This window comes from Dreissena polymorpha, chromosome 1 (genome assembly GCF_020536995.1).
Source record: "Dreissena polymorpha isolate Duluth1 chromosome 1, UMN_Dpol_1.0, whole genome shotgun sequence".
In the NCBI taxonomy this organism is placed as follows: Eukaryota; Metazoa; Mollusca; class Bivalvia; order Myida; family Dreissenidae; genus Dreissena; species Dreissena polymorpha.
The window spans coordinates 122,801,391-122,821,112 of NC_068355.1; the positions used below are offsets into that span (position 1 = coordinate 122,801,391).

Consider the following 19,722-nt stretch of genomic DNA (forward strand, 5'->3'; position numbering starts at 1 on the left):
TTTAAGGATGAATACAAATGGAAGTGCATTGCTTTATGCTTCCAACTTATATGTATTGTATGACACAGTTTGTGCCTTCACAATTTTGTAATTATTACAGATAAATGTCAACATGAATGTTTAAGTGCATGATAGGAAAATGCTTAAATAATGCAGAGTTATATCTTTACACAGTGATTCTTTATCCTCTTTAAATGCATAAAGGTCAATTAAAGAATATTTATTACAGATGCTTTATTAAACATTTTGATAGAAGTAAAATACAAGTTTTTTAACAATCATATTACTTTCGGATATTACTTTACCACCATCATTCGAAAAGTCATATTGATCCGCACATTCATCAACCTCTTCCTCTGCGGTAATGAATGATACCAGAACACGTTAGTGGGATGCTTCATCATCAACAGACTCCCATGCTCCAGCAGTATTTTCACAGTCTCAATGGAGCGCGTGGCATTCTTTCCCCGAGCATCAGCATGCTTGAACAGGAAGTCCCTTGACTGCCCGAGCGAAAGTGAGGCTATAGGATGACCAAACACCAGGTCCTTCTCATCATCACGATGTTCTCCCATGTGATCTTGCCCATCTTTATACCTATAAAAAAAGCCTCGTTCAGGGAAACCTCAGCTTCATGCATGAACAAAGTGTTTTCTCATCTTAGCCTGTGCAGTATACACAGGCTGATCAGGGGGGGGGGGGGCAAAACTTTCCATTTTTATGGATTATTTTGTTAAAAGAAGGTGTTTTCTAAAAGAAAATTCAGTGTATGCAGAAAGTGAAGACTGCACTGGCTATTGGGACAACACTTCATACTTGCTTTAAGCCTAGTTTTCCCATAACACAACTTGAATGAATGAAGTAACTGGAAATAAATTTGCATGTGTGAAAGTCTTCATTATTAATACTTCAGTATTCTGTAACCTATTTGGTTGAAATTATCTAAAGAGTTGAAACTATGAGTTCAATACTTTTAAAACTGGGAGTATAAGTATTTGCAGATATGTGTTCCTAAAATCATGCATTTCAATCAAAATGCATGGACATGCATTGTTCAGTTTTGTCCAAATTAGGTACAAAAGGCATTTTTAAACTACCGCTAACTTTGACATCCACTCACATATTTCTTGCATTTTTAACACTGGTGCAGTTGCTTCAGACTTTCAACTTACAAAGTAACTATGTCTACAACTTATTTAAAGGGATCTTTTCACGCTTTGGTAAATTGACAAAATTGAAAAAAGTTGTTTCAGATTCGCAAATTTTCGTTTTAGTTACGATATTTGTGAGGAAAGAGTAATACTGAACATTTACCATGGTCTAATATAGCCATTATATGCATCTTTTGACGATTTTAAAACCTAAAAATTATAAAGCGTTGCAACGCGAAACGATTGAATAATTTGGAGAGTTCTGTTTTTGTCGTTAAATTTTGTGAAACTACGAAGATTGCTTATATAAGGTATAAAATACGTCAAGTAAGTGTACTTGGCGGAATAGCTCAGTAGGCTAAAGCGTTTTTACTTCAGGACTCTGGCAGGACTCCAGGGGTCACTGGTTCGAAACCTGGTCCGGGCAATGTGCTTTTCCTTTTTTTAATTTTATTCTTGATTTTTTACTGGAGCTTTTACGATCCAATGTTTACATTTTTCTATATAAAGCATTTAATGAATAAGTTAAAAAATGCCAAAATCTGTGAAAAGGCACCTTAAAATAGTAGTATAATAGGATTAACCCTTTCCTGCTCAGGTTTTAACCGTTTTATGTTGTAAGCTTTTTGTCACTGTCTAATGGATTGATATGAAGCCTTGAGTCGATTATGAAAGTCCATTTTATTAAATGTGAATTTCTAAGAGACTTTAATATCTGAGCGGTAAAAGGATTTGGCAAACATTATTGCTACCTGTTTATGAGGACAAAGTTGAAGTTGTATCCTGTTTTCTGACTGATCACATCTCTGATGGCCGAGAGGAATGGTGTCCATGGTCTGGCAGGCACAGTGTTGTTTGAGAAGCTGTAGGCAAGACCTTCATCACCATGGGCAACCTCAAAGGAAAACAGGAATCTTTTTAATAATGTTTACAAGTTAGAATAAAACCTAAACTATTATTAGAGAAAATATCAACAGGTTTTGTGTTGCCAAGTCAAAATGAATTTAGTCAACTGAACTTTGCATCAAAATGGTATTTGCTGTGTAATTATTAGCCCATGTCAGTTATTTTGTTCCTTAACAAACACTGTTTTTGGAATATGCTATGATGTAATAGATGGGACACGTGTTTTGAAAGCCTAAGAAATGACGAAGCTACTTGTAGCACACTGGTTAAGAAATCTCTATGACTTCCCGTTTAACTTACATGATCATGTTTATATAACAATCATATTTCAGTCCCTAATGGTGGTGTCTGCTAACATTTCAAATGTGGATATTCAAAATTAGCACATTTTCATTCTGTTTGCATAAGATAATGCACAACAAGTACCTGATGAATATTTCATATGTGTATCCAATTTATGTACTAGTATATAATTTTAATAAGGTAAGTTACAATTGCTTAAAGGGATCTTTTCACGCTTTGGTAAATTTACAAAATTGAAAAAAGTTGTTTCAGATTCGCAAATTTTCGTTTTAGTTATGATATTTGTGAGGAAACAGTAATACTGAACATTTACCATGGTCTAATATAGCCATTATATGCATCTTTTGACGATTTTAAAACCTAAAAATTATAAAGCGTTGCAACGCGAAACGATTGAATAATTTGGAGAGTTCTGTTTTTGTCGTTAAATTTTGTGTAACTACGAAGATTGCTTATATAAGGTATAAAATACTTCAAGTATATGTACTCGGCGTAAGAGCGCAGTAGGCTAAAGCGTTTTTACTTCAGGACTATGGCAGGACTCCAGGGGTCACTGGTTCGAAACCTGGTCCGGCCAATGTTCTTTTCCTTTTTTTAATTTTATTCTTGATTTTTTACTGGAGCTTTTACGATCCAATGTTTACATTTATCGATATAAAGCATTTAATGAATAAGTTAAAAAATGCCAAAATCTGTGAAAAGGCCCCTTTAAGTTATATCCATAACACATTAATGCAATCAGAATATGTGATTATAACAAGAAATACTTCTCACACATATATGAAGACTTTCTGATACTCCTTTGCTACACAATTCAGTGTTTGACCTTATTATGTGATGACAATATCTTTAGAATAAAATAAATAATATGTAGGTTAAGAAGATTCTAGATTAATTAATACTGAAAAACAACAGCCACAACCAATGATAAAAAGCTTAACATCCAGATCGATTATCCCCATGTCTAGTTGCAATAATTCAACTCTCAGCTTTATAACCCAATGGGTTGCTGAGAGTTGCAATGCGCTCTCTCTTATCCATGGGTGCAAAATGTTATCAATAATGCAAGGGTTAAGGAATACTGAAACTGCAAAAACGTATTAAAGTTTACCTGTCTAAACCACAAACTCATCCAAATGGTACCATTAAAGCAAGAAATAATTGCTTTTTATTGACTTAGTTTTTCTTTCGTACGCTGTATTCGCCATATTGGAAAATTGACCCAATATTTGTAAGGTCGCAGTACACCAATATTTTGCATGTTGGGTTATGTGATGGAGCCTATTAAAGTCGATAACGATGTGGTATTCAATACAGAATACACTGTTTCAAATTTAAACATAAAAATGTCAGCGAAAAAAGTGCGTTGAAACATCGTCGTGTTTTTATAGGGTGCATACAAAGGATAACATCCGTAGGATGCCATTCAGGTAAATGTAACATGTTTATGAAGTTTATTCATTATTTTCCTCACTTTGTCTCGACGACGTCTGTTTAGTGAAGCACACGGATTCCGTACGCTGAACTGCACCCATGTTTATGAAGGGGTGCAAATGGACTAAACTGCACCCATGTTTATGAAGGGGTGCATATGGACTACCATGCCGCCATAGCAAAAATTATCAAAGGCTCTGGGAGTCTGTTTATATGGACTATCCCCATGTCTAAAAAAAGGCTATATGATGTCAATCATTTTAAGACTGATACATTAGTTTTGAAAAAACAACAACCTCAAAATATAACGAAAAACAAGGTTTTGCAATGCTTAAACTATGAAGCCCAATGATTTTAGACTTGGTGATTGTTTATTTTAATAAAATAAATAGTGGGGTATTACTTGCTTTCGTGGAATGTCATGCCATTTGCCATATATCTGCACTTTCGCGAGTTGTCCTTCGTTGTATGACAAACATCGTTCACACTCCTCTAGTATCCTGTCGGCGTTCTTCTTTCCAAATAACACACAATAATCACAGTTTAAGTTTTCTCTTCGTATCTCTCGCCATTCTAGTTGTTCATTCACTAAAAAAATTACGTTTAGAGATTTTTGTTCTGTGATTTCGGCACTTGATTGCGATTTTGTTTTCTTGTTATTCTGTGAACTGTCGCTCTCGTTCTTTCGTTTTCTCACAACAAACTTGTCCATTTTTTAACAGTTGAACGTGAATCTAAATAATGTCCTTCTTAAAAAAGGGGAAGTAACTAGTTGAATTTCTTGCTTACATAATGGAAAAAAGTATAACGGCCAAAACGGTCAAAATGTCATGAAAGAAAAATTTATTAAAAACGGTCAAAAAGTCATGAAAGAAAAACTATCAGAAAACCGATGACGCCAAATTGAAGCGTTAAATTATTAAATATGTTTTATAATGTTCATAAAATAATTGTATAACCAAAAGAACAACGTGCGATGTTCTAATTGTGAATCTATTCACAGATGCTACGGTATAGCTACATGTATATTTCATCATTGCGATTGCTTACAGTAAAACTATACAGAGTTTTCGATGGAAAGTGTTCAGTATGTTAAAAAAGTGTTAATATATGTAAATCAAGATTATTATTTTTTAATATTGCGTGGTAGCTATCAGCGTGTCAGACAAACAATTTTCCCACTCCAGACTTAATACCGACTTATAGTTCAAACAACCGGTAAATGTAATGTAGTTAGGTGTGTTGTGTATTTGGCACTTATAAACAAAGGTCCCTTGCAGTATATATGCTCAAAGAGAGTATACACAAATGCCCATTTAACATATTTAACAATACATCCATTATTTATACTTAAACCACAAACATGGTATTGCCGCGAAACAAGGTTCTCAACGTTTAACGTAAACAAATAAATACTCTATTAGTGCAATCCACTTGTATGTCTGCAGTTAAGCTATATACATACAGCACAAAACCGACATCCTAATTGAAGTTCTTAATCTGAAACTGTTTATTATCTCAGGGGTTTTTCTGCCTATTTTTGGGAAAAGGAGTCTGACCAAATTGGGAAATTTTTAGCGACAAAATTGGCCATTTTGGGAATTTTTGCTTCGATTAAACAGCTCATTTGGGAAAAAATTGTGAATTTATCATGCTTAAATAATTCAGTGGTTTAACAAATATAATTTGTTTTTATTTGTTATTTTGTCTTCTTTATATACATTGTAAACAGATGCAATATTGGGCATGTTCAGCGTTTATTCACGTATTGCAGTTTTGTTTTTCAGTTACAGTTACACTCCAAGATAAGAATTGAACAGTCAAAACCATATAGCAGATATTTTTGACCTAAACAAACACTGGTTAGTCACACAAGTTTTAAGACACTTCATTCTTTAAACAAAAATATATCTTTATTTTGGAAATTGGGATTTTTTTTATAATTTCGGTGTTGGATCGGGTCCGTTTGCTTTGGGAGTGCCTCCGTTTTCCGGAGGCGCAGACAGTGCTGAAAAACCCCTGTATCTTGATCTAAACTGCTTGACTCAACATAAAATCTCTAGCTGGTCTTCATGTAAGCTACCTGTTCACAAAAAATCATCATAGTACCTCCAACAAAACGTAAGTTATTGAGACGAAATTGTTTTTCCATTGTTTACAGTGATATTGTGAAAACTTTCGTTAGAAGAAATATAACGCTAGGTCTGCATGTAAGCTACCTACACACAAAATGATTTAAATTTCAATGCAACACCTCCATCCATAGTTCAGTTTATGTGTTGAAACCGAAATCTTTTTCTTTAGAACCAGTTACCTTTTCCCTACTTTCCCATGATTCAATCCTAACTAGGTCTCCATAAAAAACTAGCTGAACAAGTATGTATAAAATAAATAACGACTGTTCAAAGCAAACTCAATCTACTATCGAAAACCATCTGATTTTAAGTTACAGTTACCTTTACATGAATGGCCCTTAATGCAATCCAAAGCTTAATATTCATTTAAGCCATCTACGAGCAAAATTTCAGTGCATTTCCTCCATCCCAGCCGGTTATCAAGCAAAACTGGGTTTCTATTGTTGTAAGTTTTCTTCTAAGTAACTTTGACCCGATTGACCCAAATGACAATCAAACGATAGGTATCCATGCAAGCTTGCACATTTCACAAATAGTAGTTATATGCCACCGGGTATCTGTAGATGCTGGAGTCATAACAACCTTTTCCATGAAATATTTTAGAATATTATGTATTACCAAGCAATATATGTCCCCTACCGGCTCCACCATTGTCAGATTTTACATATATATTTGCATTAGCAACAAGATTTTTTTTACTAAGGAACAAAATGAAATGACGTGCATAATGTCCATATTGCCATCTATCCATGTTTCAAGTTTAATGAAAAAAATATTACCTTTAAAGTTATCACAGGACTCAGAAAAGTGTGACAGACTGACGGACACACACAGCGCAAACCATAAGTCCCCTCTGGTGAAACCGGAAATGTATCAGCTATAATTAAGCTTTATACATTGACGCCTTTTCAATCACAACCCATGAAATGAGCATTTTGTATTGCGTTAAATCTGTTACCAGACCACATCTAGTTTAGAAATTTTGGCTTTTATGTGTAAACTTTATTTTCCGAAATATTGTACGCAAAAATTGTTGGTTTTGAGTGTTTATGGGCTCTTCACAAAAACGTCAATTTAAGTTTAGCAAGAATTAAGGCCTTCCGATTTAGTCTTAGGAAAAAAGTAAGACAGTTGTAAGGTCAAGATGAGGTCAGACGACGATGGTTTTCGGATATTGTTCAATGACAACGTCATGCAAGTATTTCAACTGTGTAGGAGACACTATTGATGTTATAAGAAACATTTCCTTTTGATTGACCATTGTACAGACGGACGCACAAACAAAGGAACCAACAGACGGGGCAAGCAATATATTCTCCCACGTCAGTTTATGCCAGGCAAATGAACATTGTGTCAGATAAACAACAGGTTGTTTTTAATAATATTCGCGGTTAAATTATTATTTATGTATACGGATTTAAAACAACTTTGAACAGTATTCAATATTTATAATAGCTGATTAACAACTATCTCAACTTAAAGCATGGTGTTGTTTGACCTTGCGCACAGACGAAAAAGACGATATACGACAAAGGCCGAAATTTAAAGATACATGTACCTTAAAACAATTAAGATTGAACAGGACATTTCAAATATAGGTAACTGTAATATAATAAATAACAAATAAAGGTACACAAATGATTGTATTATCAAAATCATAAACAGAAAGGCACAATAATTACAGCTTTTAAAAACGAACTGACTATACTAATTTAGGAAAATTTACATTATTCAGATATATATATAAAATGACACTTAAGTTTGAAAGTTATTAAAACAGCATTTATTTTAGCAGTGTCACATCGCAAAAGACTCAATGGCATAAGACTTACTTAGTACAAAATCATGTTAATTACATACATGAACATTTTTCATTAAAATAAGACTTTAAAAAGTTTAAACATGTACATGTCCATTATGAATAATGCAGTCATATTAACATGTCTGACATATCAAATAAAATTTGCTACGTTTAAATGACATCAGAACCTGGGTAAAACAAGACGATAAGCATGGATATACAAGAACATATAGTACAATTTACTGTGTTGCAAACATATTTTTCAGTTTGTTTTCCAGAGAATTTTCTGGATTTTCCTCCATTTCAGACCAGAATTTATCCAGTTTTTCCCTCACATACTCATCTTTCAGCTCCGTTTTTCTCTTTCTTTTTGGATCCCATCCATTTTTCATGGCCTTCTGCACCCGTCGCTTCAATTTAACAAGCGTAGGTTGTGTAAAATCAATGTGTCTCTGAAGGCGCTTTTTCCCATACACTTCCCCAGACACATGTGGACTTTCAAAAATTGTTTGCCAGGACTTCTTTTCCTCTGGTTTCACAAAATTCTTGTTTCTGTAAAGAAGTTCCAGCTGTTCCGGAGAAACCTCTTCCTGCTTTCTCTTTCGATTTGTTTTTGCAGTGATCTTAGTGCTTTGATTTTCTGCCATACTATTCTCAGTTTGTGTTTTCGCAGAGATTTCACTGCTTTGATTTTCTGCCACACTACTCTCTGTATGGGAATTAGCCATTTCGTCCTGTATCATCTTCAGTGACATAGTAGAAGATCTTCGGCGCCTTTTTCTTGGTACAGAATGGTAATCTGGAGATATGATGTCCTCAGGGGTCAGCATCTTTCCATTTTGTATGCTTTCACAAACCAGATTCTGAGCGATGGAACCAATTTCTTTAATGGCCACTTGCGAAAGCTCTTCAGTAATACTTGTCAATGCAGTTTCTCCAACATTAAGTGAGACCAGGCTTGATTTTGGAGGTCTACCTCGACGCTTTTGAACTTTCTGTTCATTACAGATGTCAAAGTAATTGACACTCATCGTATTTTCTTCATAGGCTGGCATAGATTCATCCATTGTTTTCTGATAATCCAGAATTTGTCTTTCCGAAATATCCAACTTAGCAATCCCTGTTTCTAGCTGCTGGCTCAGTCCCGACCTTTCCGAACACCCATCAACCTCATCTTGGTTGTCAGTGCAAACATTTCTTTTGCTAGCACTATCTATTTTTATCTGTTCCTCATCTGAAATCTCTTCCAATGCTTTGACTACACCGAATGATCGTTGCCTTCTCTTCTTGACTGAATCTTTGACACATTTAGATAGTTGTTTATCATCTGAACAAATACTATTGGCATTTCGGTTTATGTTTTCATTGATGGCTTCAGGACTTTTACAAGTACTTTCACTGATCACTGCAATCTGAAAATCATTGATGTCTGTAAAAGTCTGTGTGTAAGAACAGGTTTTCCCCGACATGTTATCCTCACATAGGTTTTTTATAACTGTATGTCTTCCAGATCGTCTTCTTTGTGAGTTGTCTATTGTTTTGGAAACTCTAGCTTTACTTTTAACCACCTGGGTAGGACCCTCTGGATAGATTTTCAGAGTCATTTCACACAAATCTGACAATTTTGGCACATCATGATAAACAAGACAATCACCATTCTCATGGATGGAATAAGCAGGTGGTACTGATAGGGCTCGTCTCTTATGCTTTCTCTTAGAAGAAGGCTTTATCAGATGGGCTTCATTATCCATTTGGTTAGACCCTTGGTTAGACCCACTTTCTAACAGATTTTCATTTGTGGGCACATGACCATTAGGTGTATTTGCGGTAAGCTCATGATCCAAAGTTTTGGCCTCCATATTTTCAATCTCCTCATTGCAAACGGTAGGTTTTTCAGCACATTCAAAACCTGTTTTCTGACAAGTAACAGTAGTTTTTGATGATGACTCAGTTTCTTTTAAAAGCAAACTTGTTGCATGAGAATCACAGGAAGTCTCAACCTGTTCATTTAAAGAATCTTGTACCCTGTCTCGTTCAACGCCAGATTCCTCTTTACACTCCTCTGATGTATTATTTTCTTGACTCTCAACACCTGCGGGAGATTTTTCTGGCAAACTGCTGGCACTACATGAGCGTTCCCTGTTAAAGGCACTGCTTATAGCATTAAATGCGTTGAAGAAAGTCTGTGAAGTCCTTTTCATCTTTCCATTACTTAGACACTCAGTGTGGTCTTTTTTCTGAGATTTATCAAAGCAAGCTGCAGAAGTTGACCTGTCAATGGTTGTACACTGATTAATAACACCTTCTGTCTGGTTGGTTGTATTTGCTAAAGTATCCTGGTCTTCTGCAACATTGCAAACTGTCAGTTTAAATGGTTGCAACGTGGATTGTTCAATGCTCGATGCCACAATCATCTTTGAAACTTGTTTTTCTTTGCTCAAACAGGGAGAAGTTGAATTAGTTGCAACATTCAGCAAGTTTGTAGAATCTTTTATTGTACCTGTCAAATACGAGGGACTAGTTTTCACAAAATCAACCACTTTTCCCGCAAATGTTTTACAGAGTTCGAGAAATCCAGGCGATCTGTTGCTTCCAACATGATCAGGAAACCCTGTGTCTTGAGGAGTCACATCTAAAGCATTTCTTTCAAATACACTGGTATTTTCCTTTTCAGAGCTGGAATCAGACCTTACAGAAACATTACAAAGATTGATATCCTTTTCATAATCTATTAAGTTTACTCTCCAACTGTTGTCATTGGTATTCTCGCTGTTAAGATCCTGGTTGCTCTCAGAAACTGAGGTAAAGCTTTCGTGAAAGTCTGCGACAAATTTATCAGGAGACATCGGGTAATCTGGTGACATGGATGCAGGGGACAACTTTGAAGTGAGAGATAAATTGTGCTCAGACAGAGGGGTACTTACATCTTTAATTGCTGATACAATCTTTGGAAGCATACTATCATCTTCAATACCAGAGTTTGGTTGCAAATTAATAGCATTGGTGTCCTTGTCAGAATTTCTAAGTTTCATAGCCTGCAAATCAGCACTTTTATAATAGTCATCATTGTAAGCACTCTTATTTATTTCACCTTGGTTCCAAGCATTGCTTTCAATTTTGGATCTTTCATAACCACTGCTTTCAAAGTCCTGGTTTTTATTAAAAGTCTGGTCTGAATAAATACCCACAACTACATTTTCATGACTTTGGATATCAGAATATTCAGTCTTCGGCTCATTACCCATATATTGGTTTCTGTCAGTGCAGCATTCATGGTCTTCGTCTAAGGGCAGTCCCACGACAAAGTTGGAGCGTCTTCTTCGTTTTTTTGTTACTGGCGCCTGGCATTCCATCCAGAGGCTCCCATAGACCTCTGGGGCCTCAGCTTCATGATCTGAAATTGGAAGATTAATTTATACATTCATTATTCTAGGGCAATATTTAAGATCACAAAAGTACCCTAATGCTGCAAAACACTGCAAATTGGTCAGCTGGCTCAGCACTTGCAGGAGTGGCATAATCAATTGTCCATATTGTACCAGAACATGTACAGATAAGTCAAGGGTTTTTCTAGCCATTTTGTGAAAAGGAGTCTTGTTAAAGTGGGACTGATTTTTTAAACAAGGGCTGTTTGTAAAACATGCATGCCCCCCATATGGGCTCTCAGTTGTAGTGACAGCCATTTTGTAAATATTTTTTTTGTCACTGTGACCTTGACATTTGACCTTGTGACCTGAAAATCAATCGGGGTCATCTGCGAGTCATGATCAATGTACCTATGAAATTTCATGATCCTAGCCATAAGCTTTCTTGAGTTATCATCGGGAAACCATTTTACTATTTCGGGTCACTGCAGGGTTTTTTTTTAGAGAAAGGGGAAGACGCTGGACGCTGGGTGAAAGGGGAAAAAAAGAGTGCGAAAGAGAGATATTAGGGGGAAAAATAAAAACTGTTCATTACAATGTCTATAACTCATCAAAAGAGACTTGTCTCTGTCCTTTTTGTTCTTAAACACATTTAACAGGTATTAAAGTCAAAGTCCTTAATAAAGTTGCAGGTGTAGATCTAATAATGGGAAATGTTTTCAACTATATTTTTGTACTGGGGCCGGGGGACGATGTCAATTTTGTGATTTCAATTTCATGATGAATGGGTTGACGATCTTGATTTGCTACAGTATTGGAAGGGAAAGGAGCGGTCGGAATCCTGCTGGGTTATAACAGTTTTCGATGATTCTTTCTTAAAAAATGCCTCGATGCGTTCAGTATCTTCCGAGTTCGAATGTTTTATTTTGTTTGTGTAAGAACGCTAATTGTGAGACATTTTTTTCTGTTTTCACCTTTATACCTGGGCTTGCACATAGCCCGGATGAAAATTCAACTGGTTTCCAGCAATTAATTGACGAAACACCCTTCTCGCGCAAGACCGGTATCCAGTAAAATAGTCACATGATTATTACGATTAGTTGCCCAGTTTACATGACGTTATTTAAGAGCTATATTTAGAATAACTGGGATTCCCAGATGTTGTGTGTTCGTCTGGAGAGAGAGAGCGCGAATTCGTTGTACATGGTGCAAATTGGATAATTGTCGAATGACCCAAGGAAAAATAAACATTTCTTTGAGAGAAAATATATTTTGGTGAAAAATGATATTTTTGGTGGGGAAATTGTATTTTAAGGGGAAAAATTCTGGTAGGGGAAGACGCCGAATATCGGCGTCACTTTCTTAGTAAAAAAACCCCTGCACTGTGACCTTGACCTTTGACCTAGTGACCTGAAAATCAATAGGGGTCATCTGCCAGTCCTGATCAATGTACCTAACAAGTCTCATGATCCTAGGCATAAGCGTTCTTGAGTTATCATCCGGAAACCATTTTACTATTTCGGGTCACCGTGACCTTGACCTTTGCCCGAGTGACCTCAAAATCAAAAGGGGTCATCTGCGAGTCATGGTCAATCTACCTATCAAGTTTCATGATCCTAGGCATAAGCGTTCTTGAGTTATCATCCGGAAACCATTTTACTATTTCGGGTCACCATGACCTTGACCTTTGACCTAGTGACCTCAAAATCAATAGGGGTCATCTGCGAGTCATGATCAATCTTCCTATCAAGTTTCATGATCCTAGGCATAAGCGTTCTTGAGTTATCATCCGAAAACCATTTTACTATTTCGGGTCACCATGACCTTGACCTTTGACCTAGTGACCTCAAAATCAATAGGGGTCATCTGCGAGTCATGATCAATTTACCTATTAAGTTTCATGATCCTAAGCATAAGCGTTCTTGAGTTTTCATCCGGAAACCATTTTACTATTTCGGGTCACCGTGACCTTGACCTTTGACCTGAAAATCAATAGGGGTCATCTGCGAGTCATGATCAATCTACCCATCAAGTTTCATGATCCTAGGCATAAGCGTTCTTGAATTATCATCTGGAAACCATTTTACTATTTTGGGTCACAGTGACCTTGACCTTTGACCTAGTGACCTCAAAATCAATAGGGGTCATCTGCCAGTCATGATCAATGTACCTATGAAGTTTCATGATCCTAGGCCTAAGCGTTCGTGAGTTATCATCCGGAAACCACCTGGTGGACCGACCGACATGTGCAAAGCAATATACCCCCTCTTCTTCGAAGGGGGGCATAATAAATAATTGGCAAATTTGGGAAATTTTTATAGACAAAATGGACCAAAGTGGTATTTTTTATCAACAAATATTGACACATCTACTAGACAAAATCATTTTAATTAAAGTTAGATTCTTTGTTAGAAATTGGAAATTTTTGTAAGAATTTCTGTTTGGGATCAGGTACGTTTGCTTTGGGATAAGGTGCATTTTACAACCTTTTTCAAATAGCAGAAAATCTGTTAGTAAACTTCTGTAAGAATTTGCTAAATTATTGAATTGCTGACGAGTCAAATAAAGCAACAACGAACTAGAGTGATAATACGCGTCAAACGCTGCATGCGGATGGGGTCAGTGTTTTTTTTATGGCAATTTCGGGGCCGATATTCGGCCCCATTCCCCTCAAAAAAGAGTATATTTTTCCAAGATTTTGTAGAAAAAAATCCCCTCCAGAATAAAAAAAAAATATTTTTTTTTTTTTTAGAAACAACTCTCTTATAATAAATATTTATTTCATAACAACTAACAAAGTATATAACAAATTAATAATATAATATGATTTTGAATTATTATAAAGAGTTACATTAAATTAGTATTTCTTAAATCAGTGTACTTTTCATATGAATTTCATGCTTTTCCCAAAATGGCCAAGAAAAGTCCTGATGTATCTGCATATATTGTGTCAATATTTGATGATAAAAACATTCCAATTTGGTCCATTTTATTGATTAAAAAATGCTCAAATTTCCCATTCTATCGATAAAAAAGTCCCAATTAGACTCAAAATGGCTAGGAAAACTGAGAGTGTGCATGAAGGCTAAACTGTCTGAAACTAATGTTGAAACAAGGGCTGTTTGTAAAACATGCATGCCCCCCATATGGGCTGTCCGTTGTAGTGGCAGCCATTGTGTGAATACGATTTTTGTCACTGTGACCTTGACCTTTGACCTAGTGACCTGAAAATCAATAGGGGTCATCTGCGGGTCACGATCAATGTACCTATGAAGTGTCATGGCAAAAGCGTTCTTGAGTTATCATTCGAAAATCATTTTACTATTTCGGGTCACCGTGACCTTGACCTTGTGACCTCAAAATCAATAGGGGTAATCTGCAAGTCATGATCAATCTACCTATGAAGTTTCATGATCCTAGGCGTATGCGTTCTTGAGTTATCCGAAAACCATTTTACTATTTCGGGTCACCGTGACCTTGACCTTTGACCTAGTGACCTCAAAATCAATAGGGGTCATCTGCGAGTCATGATCAATCTACCCATCAAGTTTCATGATCCTAGGCGTATGCATTCTTGAGTTATCATCCGGAAACCATTTCACTATTTCGGGTCATCGTGACCTTGACCTTTGACCTAGTGACCTCAAAATCAATAGGGGTCATCTGCAAGTCATGATCAATGTACCTATAAAGTTTCATGATCCTAGGCCCAAGCGTTCTTGAGTTATCGTCTAACAACCACCTGGTGAACGGACCGACCGACAGACCGACCGACCGACATGAGCAAAGCAATATACCCCCTCTTCTTCGAAGGGGGGCATAAAAATCATTGGGATATATTTTAGAAAAAGGACAGAGAAATTCAGCTGTGAATATAACATTCATACATACATGTGTATTCATATAAAAAACTTCATAACATATAAAAGAGTGAATTTTTAAGTTTCCCCTTTTCCTAAAAAACGACTTGTTTTTCCCCTTTGGACGGGCCCCCTCACCATTCCCCTATTTGTGAAAAAAAACACTAGGGGCGCATCATAATTTTCTCACTCTTTTTTATCGGGACTAAGTATCAACAAACAAGAGATGTGTTTGTCAGAAACACAATGCCCCCTATTGCGCCGCATTGAAATAATATTTTAATACATCATTTGGCAGGTTTAGAAATTTTCTCCCTTTTAAAGATTATTACTTCCCTTGGATTGTAGTTTTTGACTTTTGACCTTGAAGAATGACCTTGACCTTTGACTCAAAATGTGCAGCTTCATGAGATACACATTATGAGATTAGCATTTGCATTAAAATTCAGACATTTGTTTCGGCTTACACTTTTAATAATGCTCATTTAAGAACTAAACAAAATATTAAAAGTTATGTGTAATGATTTCAATGATCAATAAAATTTTGATTAACTGTTGTATGTGCCGACAAAAAGTTTTGACAATATTAAGCATGAAAAGCACAATTTTCTCCAGGATTTCATTCCATTGACATAATATGTCACTATTAATTGGCCACGATTTTATCATGGAGTACAAAGTAAAGATGGAGTTGTGTGGCAGGTATAACAAATCCAACAAATTGCAATAAACCACTGAAATAATTGATTGATAGTGACAAGCGCTTTTTCACACACAACTAATTAAACGCCATTCCCATCTTTAGTGCCTTGATCCAAAAACGTGCCTTGTATAAATACTTCAGGCAATAAAATATGGTGATCTTTATAGTGATAAGAGTGGTCAGCGAAAGCTAGTTTATTTACGCAAAATAATCCAAGAAAACCCCTCGCTATGATCGGCTTGATTTGGAACTATAGGATTCCTCTATTACTAATCTCATGCACTGCAATAGGGAACCAAAATGAACATTCAACAAGCAAATTCGTTGAATTGATATCCACTGCCCTTTATGGGTCATTGCAAACTCCTTTTTATGCCAGGATAATCATTATGTGTAGGGTTTATAATTAATATGTTATAATTAAGTATAGGCAGTGGCCCAGATAATTATTTGGGAAATAGGGTTTTCACCCTTTGATTTTGAAAAATAGGGTGATTTCATTCTTGAAATAGGGTGAACTGAGTTATAAAACGATTGAGTCAGATTGAAAACGCATGTATGTCGTCGTAAATTATTTGGTCAGACGCTTTATTTTACTATGAAATCTAGTCCGCAGAGCGTTTTATTTACTTTGACTGTTTCTTGCTCCAACATCCAGGTGCTTGCTGAATGAAAGCATCGCCTCGTTACGATAATACTTCAAAAAAGAAAATACAGAAAATGAGAAAACCATTTTCAATCGAAGCCATTGAATTATACGCATCCCATTTGACGAGTTTGCGTAAAAGTCAAATTGGTTGCATTTTCAATACGCATGATATTGTATTTCTTTGCGTTTTTAAACATTTTAATAGGGTAAAAGACGCAGATACGCAGCTTATCTGGGGCACTGGTATAGGGCATTTGTTTTTATGAATTGACCCTATCCTCATTGAAATCTACACACCCATGAAGTTTCATGTTGAAATCCTGTAACGTTTCTGAGATATAGCCTTGAAAATTACAACATACAAAGTCAAAACCAAGAAAGAGCAAAAACTCTTAGGTAAGAAAGTGCATGGTTATGGTTTTTGTGCATAGCATTTCTTCCAATTGATTTGTACACATCCATCAGGCATGAAGTTTCATGTTGAAATGTTGTATGATACATGTATCCAGTGTTTTTTTTCAGTTTTGGGGGAAGGGGGTCGGGTCCCCTGAGGGGGGGGGGGAAAATTCGCGCGTAAAAGGGGAAAAGGGGGAAATTTCTATGCTTAGCTAGTAACAGTACAAAATCAAGTTTTAACACTATAATTCACCATACAGAGGGAGAAAAACATAATTAAAACTCTTTTATTCATAAACATGTTATGTTCATGTTCAAAGTTCAACATTTCTGGGCTTTCAGCGAATTTATCAATTATTCTGGTGACCTCCTTTTCACCAAGTCTCTCCGTGTGCAGACAAAGTCTGATCAGGGACTCCAGTGTAGCTTCCCCAAGCCTGTTACTCTGTGGCGTGCAAAGCAGGTTGAGCAAACTAAACAGTCTTTCAACACTCTGTTGACCAGACGTTTCTGGCGTTTCACTGCCGGTATTTGAAGAAGACTGACTTTTAAGTTGTACTTGTTTGAAAAGAATATCAATTTAAAACAGATTTGTCAATTTTTTTACGATAGCTTTTGTTGTTGTGCGACATGTTGGAATAGGTATGGTTTGCGGTAGATGTCGTAAATTGAAAGTCGTGATAGTGAACTACGTACGGTTTGCGGTAAAGGCTAAAATAAAGTAAACACGCGGATGCAGTTCAGGAAAATTGTAGTAAATTCGTATCGAAAGACGTATTTAAATGAGGTATTGATTAAAATTGAATAACACTACCGAAAGGGGAATCTTAAAAATATTTGGGGGAAAAATATATACTCTGAAGATGGGGGAATGGGGCCGAATAACGCCGAATATTTCATCCAAAAAAACACTGTGTATCTGAGATAGAGCCCTGAAAAGTCTCATAACACAAAAACAAAGGGCAATAACTCTTATTTAAGAAAGTGAAGGTTTATGGTTCTTAAGCATGGCACTTATCTTCATTTATATGTAATCTATACACCAATGCAGTTTCATGCTGATATCTAATAATATAGTTTCTGAGATAATATAGACCTAAAAAGTTTTGTGAAAGACTGACCGACAGAAAAGCACGTTTCTACATCATTTTGCCTTTGGCAGGGGATAATTATTCTGGTTTGTTTTGTTTTTGTTGATGTGTTGATGCAGAATAATGACTTGGCATAATTTTCAGATGCCCAAAATTTCTGCTATTTTGATCACAAAAAACTTATAAGTTTATCAAATGAATTTTTTTCAAAGAAAATTTAAAGGAGTCTGGTTCTAATTTCTAAGAAACCTTTGAGTTGAAGTTTAAATTTCATTGACAAGGACACACAACAGAATTTTTATCAATTTAAAAATGTAACATGAGCGAATAGGAGGTAATTTTAAAATGAGACAGTAAGACATGAAAGGCAGTTTTTTTCAGCTGATTGAACAAAAACAGATATTTGTCTACTTTATAACTTGTTAAAACAATTTTGAGAAAAACACACAATTGGGATACATTATTATTATTCATTACATATTTATTGATTGTGTGTACACAGGCAGTGTACATGACTGTATTATATGGTTTGAAAACAATCTGAGCTTAATTTGGTAATGTTTACATTCCACATCTGTGTTTTCAAATAAAGTAAAAATTGCACAAATATGGGAAAACATACATTACTGTTCACAAATTTATCAGAATAGGTCTTTACAAGTTTTGGTGAAAAACTACTGCTGAGAAAACTTAAATGCATGTAAATTCACTTCTATCATCACAGCATTTCTATGAATTGATGGATATTAATGACCAAATTTGTTTTAATTCAAAGACTGCACAACCCAGAATACCTTGATTAACTTCAATTTTTTCTAATGCTGCCTCAATCTCATCATTTATATTTGGCAGTAAAATGATGCCAGACGTTCGACGGAGGTTGCGGACAGAACGTCTGCGCCTTTTCCGCGTAGCGCCATGATCAATTTCTTCTTCTAACATCTTAGATTTAGCATTCTAAGTGGCTGGAACCTGAAAACATATTCAACTAATACATGTAAGGCTTCAAAGATGATTCTTACACAAAAAGAGAAAAACCAGTGTTTTTTTCACCCTTTTGGGAATGGGGCCGGGTCCCTTTGGATTGGGAAAATTCGCGGCGTTTTGAATAAAATTCGGAAATTAGTGTTGTTGTTGTTTTGCTAACAAATGCTTCAAAATTGAGAATACAAGTGTGTCCAGTATTATATTTACTAAGGTTGATGTTATGTGGATAGGAGATGACCAAAATATTGAGATCTCAAAAAAAAACAAGATGTGTTTGTGAAACACAATGTCCCCCTATATGATGTTTAACCTTGTAGGATGACCTTGACCTTGTGAAGGATGACCTTGACCTTTCACCACTCCAAATGTGCATGCCAAATATCAAGTTGCTATCTTCAATATTGCAAAAGTATTCATAAAATAAGCGATTTGGGCCACATATATATGACCTCTGACCTTGAAGGATGACCTTGACCTTTCACCACTCAAAATGTGCAGCTCCATGAGATGCACATGCATGCCAAATATCAAGTTGCTATCTTCAATATTGCAAAATTATTTTAAAAATAAGCGATTTGGGCCACAAATATTTGACCTCTGACCTTGAAGGATGACTTTGACTTTTCACCACTCAAAATGTGCAGCTCCATGAGATACACATGCATGCCAAATATCAAGTTGCTATCTTCAATATTGCAAAAGTATTTATAAAATGAGCGATTTTGGCCACATATATTTGACCTCTGACCTTGAAGGATGACCTTGACCTTTCACCACTCAAAATGTGCAGCTTCGTGAGATACACATGCATGCCAAATATGAAGTTGCTATCTTCAATATAGGAAAAGTTATTGCAAAATGTTAAAGTTGGCGCAAACAGACAGACCAACAGACAGACCAACAGACACTGCTATAGTGGGGGACATAAAAAAATTTTTTTT

General features: G+C 35.8%; 2 protein-coding genes across 2 annotated transcripts in view; both read right to left on the reverse strand.

Moving 5' to 3' along the window:
- Nucleotides 1-219: 219 nt before the first annotated feature.
- On the reverse strand, nt 220-4,569 carry LOC127847997 (DNA oxidative demethylase ALKBH2-like). Its single transcript, XM_052380269.1, has 3 exons — nt 4,198-4,569; nt 1,904-2,046; nt 220-597 (listed from the first exon to the last, which is right to left on the reverse strand). Exons 1-3 carry the CDS (start codon nt 4,504-4,506, stop codon nt 297-299), a joined length of 753 nt encoding a protein of 250 aa, XP_052236229.1. The 5' UTR covers nt 4,507-4,569; the 3' UTR covers nt 220-296.
- A 3,035-nt stretch (nt 4,570-7,604) lies between these two features.
- Nucleotides 7,605-19,722, reverse strand: part of LOC127847490 (uncharacterized) — a 45,470-nt gene continuing 33,352 nt past the window's right edge. Inside the window, exons 2-3 of the mRNA XM_052379466.1 lie at nt 18,589-18,766; nt 7,605-11,124 (exon numbers count right to left, since the gene is read on the reverse strand). Of these exons, the coding sequence (XP_052235426.1) occupies nt 7,970-11,124; nt 18,589-18,736 (3,303 nt within the window). The 5' untranslated portion in view covers nt 18,737-18,766 and the 3' untranslated portion in view covers nt 7,605-7,969. The remainder of the gene's footprint in view (nt 11,125-18,588; nt 18,767-19,722) is intronic.

Excerpts from the sequence above, each read along its gene's own strand:
- LOC127847997 (XM_052380269.1), bottom strand. The coding sequence starts at position 4,506 with ATGGACAAGTTTGTTGTGAGAAAACGAAAGAACGAGAGCGACAGTTCA. Across the intron at positions 2,047-4,197 it reads ATGACATTCCACGAAAGCAA|GTTGCCCATGGTGATGAAGG; the intron begins GTAATACCCCAC and ends TTTTCCTTTGAG. Across the intron at positions 598-1,903 it reads AACTTTGTCCTCATAAACAG|GTATAAAGATGGGCAAGATC; the intron begins GTAGCAATAATG and ends CTTTTTTTATAG.